The sequence below is a fragment of the Galeopterus variegatus genome, unplaced genomic scaffold, assembly GCF_000696425.1.
Source record: "Galeopterus variegatus unplaced genomic scaffold, G_variegatus-3.0.2 Scaffold3260, whole genome shotgun sequence".
Lineage (NCBI taxonomy): Eukaryota > Metazoa > Chordata > Mammalia > Dermoptera > Cynocephalidae > Galeopterus > Galeopterus variegatus.
Window position 1 is genome coordinate 217,053 of NW_007729371.1, and position 8,163 is coordinate 225,215.

General features: G+C 33.4%; 1 protein-coding gene across 1 annotated transcript in view; it reads left to right on the forward strand.

The window, feature by feature from the left end:
• Positions 1–8,163, forward strand: part of MRC1 (mannose receptor, C type 1) — a 43,554-nt gene that overhangs the window by 19,267 nt on the left and 16,124 nt on the right. The window contains exons 7-8 of the mRNA XM_008584437.1: positions 2,130–2,243; positions 6,445–6,591. Of these exons, the coding sequence (XP_008582659.1) occupies positions 2,130–2,243; positions 6,445–6,591 (261 nt within the window). The remainder of the gene's footprint in view (positions 1–2,129; positions 2,244–6,444; positions 6,592–8,163) is intronic.

Sequence of the window (8,163 nt, forward strand, 5' to 3'; positions counted from 1 at the left end):
CGTAAATGAGGTGGGCAACAGTTTGGTTTCTTTAACTTCTCCTAGAAATACATAAGTATTAATATAGTACTCAAAACAATTTAAAAACTACATGGAAATAATTAATAAATTAGAAGGAAACAATACACGATGTGAGTAACTATAGCATTGGTTTAACGTGGATAAATTTTTATCACTTTTCTGGTTTTATTTTTTTAATGAATGCAGTAATGCTTAATGATATTCATCCCGGAGATTTAAGACTAAACAAAGATTGCCCATTTTGATAATGTCATTTCTTTGGCAAAGATTTATAATAAATATTTCTATTTGTTATGTAAATGAGCTCTGGCATTGGGCTACTGTTTGGGAGCCATGACAGGTATCAGAAATATCTTCCTAGTTCATTGTTCTTTGCTTAAATGTGCTCTAACATCTAAAATTATCCAGAAAATATATTATAATAATACCTCACAGGCAAATCTAAGTTAAACAGGGGTTGAATCCACTTGAAAAATCAAATGAATGCTGGGTTCCAATCTTGATCCACTAATATTCTGCTTTATTCTCAAGCTACTTAACCTGTCCTTAGTTGCCTCATTTGTAAAATGAAGTAATTGGACTAGATGCCTCCCAAGGTATATAAAGTACCTCAGTGAAAGAGCTGTGCTAGCTCTTAAACTTTTTTCCTAAAATACTTGATAAAAATAAGTGAGTTTGAATTAATTTTCATTGATTTTTACACATCAATATTTAATTTTATCCCATTTCTATTTTATTACTTCTCTTAAAGAAATCATACAATAGTGTTTACTTTTCAGCAAATACATCCTGTATTGAGTACAGTTCAGTTTATTTAGCATCAACTTACCTGATCAAAGTCAACTTAATCAATATCCTCCAGTGTTTCTCCTTTTGCAAGTGTGTCTGCTGGTTGCTGAGTCAATATATGACATGAATGTGTGTATATATCAGCTAGTAAAAAATTGGGAAAAAATTCAGTGAGTTTGAGATGGTTCTACTGGTTACATCAGAACTATAAAGTCTCAGCTTTGATGTCATATGGACTTAGGTTCAAATTTCAGCTCTGCCATGTCATGTAAACTCTCAGTTTTCTCATCTGTAAAATGGAGATAACAATACTTAACTCAGAGTTTGTGAGGGTTAAATGAGCACATATAATGCTCTGGATAGAGTGAGTGCTTGCTAAGTGGTAACTCTTACCACCGAAAAGACTTGACTGGGAAACATGTCCTATAGCTAACAGTAAACACAACCTGGTTCATTTATATTTACTGGCAGGTACACATACTTGAGGTTGCTAATTTATTAAAGTGAAAGGATAGTTTTCTTTTTGATTAATTGTTTTTAATCAATTAAAAGAATTTAGGGGGAACAGAAAATTTTTATCTATGGGTTTTTAAAAAGTTATAGGTAATAACAGGTTAGTGTTCCACATGGGGGGATTGAGGTTCACGTTTCACTTCCACATCCAGCCCTGTACAGAGTCTGAAACATTGTGACTATGATTTACTAACTGCCTAAATAAAGTGTTGTCATGTTAGCATAAACATTTAGTGTTTAGAATTTAATATCATTTAAATAAGGAAGAAAACAATGACTTAAAAATGTCATAAAATAAGTCTTAGAATAAGTTCTGAAATGTGAGATTGGGGTAATAACTCATGGACGTGAGGTTGAAATGTTTACTAAAAAATTTCTATCATAGCAAACTTTGACTTTTGTATGAAATAAATCTTACTTGCACTCTAAAATGAAGAAAAATGTCATTTGATGATAGGCAAATGTAGTCATATACCAATCAGAAGCACATTCATACTATCCTTGAGAAAGTGTGTATAGTAAATAGTCAAATGATGAATTTTGAAGCCTAGTTAAATCTGGGCTGGAACCTTAACAAGAATCTTTCTAGCTTATCTGTGTTCTCTCTGTCTCAGTTTCTTTACCTGTCAGTGGAGGTAACAGTTATACTTGTCTCACATTGCTAGGAGAATCTAAAGAGAGACATTAGGAATGCTTATTATTACTTCTCTCAGTTATGTTTTGAATTAGGCACTTAATTCTGAACTTAATTTCATTGTCTTTTGTGAATGCCAATTTTGCTTTTGTTTTTGCTTTTTGTTATATAGGATTAACCAGTTCCTTGACTTCAGGACTCTGGATTGGACTTAACAGTCTGAGTTCCAACAGTGGCTGGCAGTGGAGTGGTGGTGTTCCATTCCGATATTTGAACTGGTTACCAGGTAGGGTTAAGCCTGTCTGTTGTTGAATTAATCCAAATTTAACTCACCTGGATACCAAGAAGACCTTTAATATCTCACATGTAGATCCCAAAGAGAACTGGAAGAACTTATCAAATATAGTCCATTTCTCACCTTGCTTTGAAATCCACCAGCTAGATTTGAATATGCTGAAACCATAAGGTTATACCAGTCTTCTGGGATAAGGACTTGTCTGCTGGGATTATCACACAAATTAATATAGGTCTCTGTTTAAAGTATAAATTCTCAAAGAATAGGTGTGATATTCAAAAGCAAATTTTGTAGCTACACTTAAACATGATTCATGAAAGAAGAGAACAGAACTGAGGCCATCAAAGGTGGGAAAGGGGGAGGGGGAGGGGAGTTAACGAGAAGTTGGTAAAGGGTCACAAAAAATGATTACATCGTGTAATGTTGAATATACTAATTATCCTGATTTGAGCATCACATATTGCACATAGGTACTGATATTCCATACTGTACCCTACAGATGTGTACAATCAATTATGCTTCAGTTAAAAAAAGAGGCACCCCCCCCCCATGATTTACTAAATATAGCAAGAGTATGGTTACTATATATTTGATGTTGCAGCAACCTTGTCCTTATCCTTGGAAGGATTATCTAACATCTATTTGTAAAGTCTGACAAAGTGCCTTCAGATTTTTGTATGACTGACCTTTGAATCTTTTGTCATAATGTTTTGAAGTTTGGACTGGCTGGATAGCTCAGTTGGTTAGATCATGATGTTGATAACACCGAGTTTCAGGGTTTGATCCCTCCACCGACCAGCTGCCAAAAAAAAAAAAAAAAAAGGGAAAACTTAAACAGTGATAAATTTTGTAACATTCCAGCTGAAAATGCTTACACATAAAATATATATTTACTAAAAATAATGTATAATGCTATATATGACAATCAAAGATTTTATACATATATTTCTATATCTATATACATACACGCTATGAATTTAAGTGAACTGAAATTATACTGGGTTGGAGAATTTTCATTATCTTGAGATGTGAGATATTTGTAATATTGCTGACACTGTTATAAAGATCTTAAGGTGTACATTAACACCATTTTCTCCTGTTTTTAATCTACTAGAGTTGGATTAAAAATATTATCTCTGTCACATTGTAATATTCCATACTAACGTAAAAATTCATTAGTACTTTTCTTCACAATTTGTAGCTGGATTAGAGAAAAACAGTTAGGAGATGATCAAAACTTCTACAGCAGCTTTCTAATTTTTTTGGAGGACATGATATGTTTTGACTATTTCTATATTGTGGTACCATACAAGTAAAAGAACATCAAAGGAAGCTCATTACTAAATGTAAGTTTTACATATAAAGCAACTATTCACAGAAAACAAAACTAAGAAATTTTCATCTTACTCACTAATACAACCTGTGTTAGTAGCTGCTTAAGGCTCTCTAGTGAGGGTGATTCCAACCCCCTATCCCCACCCCTGTACCAATCTTGGTTTCTTAGGAAAGAGAGCGATTAATGATTAGTGGTGTCTGCTGCGAGTATGGAAAGGAGAGGATTAACATATGGTCACATCTTTATTTATTAGTTCTGCTATGGACAGTACAATATGGTGTCTTTCTTTCACATGGTCACGCTCCTATTTTAAAGTCACTGAATGACTTTTCAACTTGGCTTAGAAAATTAAACTCTATTTTCTTTATTGACTTATTGCATTAAAAGAGGAAAATCTTTGATAAGATAATATTCCAAATAGATCCTAAAACATGAGAGGAAGAGGAAATTCTTAGAGGATGTGTTTGCATTTAAATTGATTAGATTGTACTGTGAAATTCCACTTTCACTGTATTGCTTCAATGCATGGTGGTGATAGGGCTGTTGCTTGAGTCTTGCAATGATAATCAGCTCTATTTTCTTTTCTTTTTTTTTTTCTATTTTCTTTTGAATATGGGAAGTAAATATTAGTGCAAAAGAATATAAGATGTCCTTTTTTATGCATGGAGATTTAATTCATCTGCCTGTGCATTTGGTCAGATTAAATTGGAGAACACCAGTTGGGTTCAATCAGATAAATAGACAATAATTATCATTTATTAGGGGACTAGAGTTTATTCTTTTCTTTGTTGCTAAATTATTGTATAATCTTATGCAGGTCATTTTATTTATTATTCAGTTTGGGGTGTTGATTATAATATTTCATCACTTGCATTCTAAGAGTTCAGTAGGAATATTTGAAAGTTAAGTTTGGCGAAGGTGAGGAATGAACGTGGAACATTGATGGGAAAGGAAAAGAAATGTTCTTCCTTATTAAACCAAATTCCTGAGGAGCAGGTGCAAGATTAAATGACCTTCTGAAATACTATGAGTTTCTTCAAACTGAAATTAGGAACCTGGTGGAATATCAGAAATTGTTATCATATACATTGTTCAGTCAAGCATTTAACTGAGTATTTACCAAGTAATGTATTTATTAAAATACATTCACACTTGAAGTGAGGATATTTTACATAAATGATGTACAAGTGTGGATTCAAATATGTAATAACTGGCAAGCATTAAAGGCCATTAATTGATGTCTTAAAGTTGGTAGTTGTATTATCTTGACAAATAAATGTATAATATGATTGACTAATTAATACATTAAGTAATAACCAATAGCTATAAAATGTATTATTGTTTCTTGAAAGTCTCTTTCTAGTACTGATACCTTATCTGTTAGTTTGGTTATCCTGTTATTTTGGTCACAAAATCAACAAATTTTAAGAACATCTTTATATTTATTACTGACAATTTTTTTATTTGTGTAGTATTTAAATAACCTTAAAAGTTTCTGATAAAGACTGTATGGAGCAGGTGATATAATTTCCATCCTGCAGGAAGGGAAAGTGAAGTTCAGGCACAGGTTATACACACATCAAAGGCCACAGAGCAGAGTTATTAACAGAACATGGCTCATTCACCCTGTCTTCGGCTGTGAGATGAAGCTAGTTTTTGGAGCACTGTTTTTAAAATCGTATATTAGAGTAGTGAAAAGCGTGAAAGACATAGGTACCAATGCATGTGTCCATTGCATTAGCAAATTTGATGCTATCTGGTTCTGTAAGCAGTTTTCAGTAAGAAATGTATGAGGGGTTAGCTGCTACAAGAATTCTTCAGTGGGCTGAGTTAATAATATTGAGAAAGAATCCTGGAGGTTCTGAGAGCATGTCATGTTTCAGCTCCCCTTCAGTGTCTTTCTCCCCTCTGTTGTCATTCTTTTTTTTTTAAATTGAAACATGATTCATTATACATATGTGTGGGGTATAGAGTTGAATATTCATACCTGTGTACAATATATAGCAATCAAATCAGGATAATTAGTATATTCATCATTATACAATGCAATCATTCTTCGTGACCCTTTACCAATTTCTTGCAAACCCACTCCCCGCTCCCCTTCCCCACCTCTGGTAACCTCAATTCTGTTCTCTCCTTTTGAAAGTTCAACATATTATTTTGATTGTTGTATCTTTCTTTCTTTTTAAAATTTATTTATTTTTTTTAGCTCCCACTTATGAGTGAGGACATGTGGTATTTCTCTTTCTATGCCTGGCTTATTTCACATAACATAATTTTCTCCAAGTTCATGCATGTTGCTGCAAATGGCAGAATTTCATTCCTTTTTATGGCTGAGTAGTATTCCACTGTGTATAGATACCACATCGTCCTTGTCTTTCTTTCTTGTCTCCTCTCTGTAATTGAAGCTTTCCCTATGTCCACAGATTCTCTAGCCTGAGCCTTACAGTTAGCTTGACTTAGTTTTTTTTTTGGCAGGTATTAACAATGTTTAGTATGGCTGGTTTGGACCATCATGTACTCGTTTTACTAGGACTTCTCTATGATTCAAAATATAACCCAGCATGATGACCATTCAAATTTTAAGGTCTAGCTTTATTAGTTAATAATGGGTAAAAAAAAGCTATTTCAAAGAAGTATACTTGTTTAATCCTCGTTGTAGGCATTGGAATGATCCGTCAACAATGAAACAAATAGATACCCATCATGTCTTTTGCTCTGCAGTCAGTGAATGTGTAGCACAAGGCAGAACGGGGATCCATTAAATCCCAAGGATGAAGACGTGAGGCTGGGGAGGGGGGTATCTACCTGGAATATCTGTAACAGTCCCACTTTAATTTTTCCTTTTCCTCAAAGGAAGTCCATCAGCTGAACCTGGAAAAAGCTGTGTGTCCTTAAATCCTGGAAAAAATGCCAAATGGGAAAATCTGGAATGTGTTCAGAAACTAGGCTATGTTTGTAAAAAGGGCAATACTACCCTGAATTCTTTTGTTATTCCCTCAGGTAAGTGATTTGTTCAATCTGAAGTGCACAAAATATTAGAGTTAAAAGATAAACAAAACTACAGCCTAGTTATAACTACAAAATGACTTCAGAGGTTTTGTTGATAATTTATAAGGTAAACTTAGTAACTTTCCTACAGAATTTCTTCTTGTTGATTACTACAACTGGTCCTTAACATTTTCTGAGTGTGCTGTGGTGTTGGGGCATTGTGGATAGACTTTGACATAAATAAGATTTTCTTTTCAAAGCAGCCTTATGAAGTAGGTATTATTACTCACATGTTATAGATGAGGAAAAAGATATTCAGAGGATATATAAAACTTTCCTATATGACAAAACTGGAATCCAAGCTAGGAAGTACATTCCTGAAAGGAATCTTTTTATGATATCCTCACAGATCTATCTGGGCTCCAATGCTATTAAATGTGAATGGAATAAAACATCCAAAAAGTAGTAACCAAATTTTATATAGAGGCTAGACTCCAGGAAAACAAATTCAATTACGCTCTCTATTTTAATTTTATAGAAGAATTAAACTATTAGGCAAGAATGAATTCTTTTTTTCAAATTGACAAAAAACTAACTACATTTTTCACTATGAGCTCTTTATGGAGGGACATCGAATGCTTTAAATGGTTTTATTTATTTTTTTTCTGCTTAGAAAACCATACAGTAAGGCATTCTTGACTTTTATTCCCTTGACTTGTAAAAGCAATTTCATTTATTTTAAAAAATGATAGACATGGCTGGAAATTCAAAAGATACAAAATGATAAGTAATAATGTTTTCCTCCTACTTCCTCCATCTAACACCCAGTTTCCCTCCTGGAGAATGAACGTTTCTGGTTGTGTATCCTCATGTAATTATTTCACGAATATGTAAGCAGAAGTGTTTATAATTATTTTTGTCTGTTTTATACAAATGGCAGCATACTTGAAATATAGTTTTTACCCTAATTTTTCACTTAATAACTATTTTGGATATCATTCCCTATTTTTACTCCATAAACATTTTGGATATCATTCCATATTTTTTACTGGTCTGCTGTTTGATGGATTTTTAGTTTACCTCCACATTTTATTATTACAAGCAATCCTGAAGTGAATAGCTTTATACGCATGCCATCTCACGCACAGGATATTCCTAGAAGTGGAGTTGCTGGCTCAAAGAATAGGCGTGTTTGTGATTTTAATGGACATAGATTTGGCCAAGATCTCTAATGGGTATAGATGAAGGTCACAGTTACCGGGTTTGATTAAACTTTACAGGCTCTCCATAATGACTGTGGGCATGCCTTAGGGCAACCAAAATCATTTTTGTATTTTATCTCCTCTATTCCTCCTATAAGAGAAATGGTATAATTCTTCCTTCTTGGAAAAGCTCATACAATTCTTTTTCAAAGACTTGGATTTGCCACTTTGGGGAGAGAATGGTTATTTAATGGTTTCTCCAGTACAGGAGGCAGAATTCTGTAACTTGGTTTTATTACTTACCCTATTGGTTTTAGGTTCCTCATCTGTAAAGTGGAAATATTAACACCTCTTCTTCTTACGAAATCTTATACCTATTGTG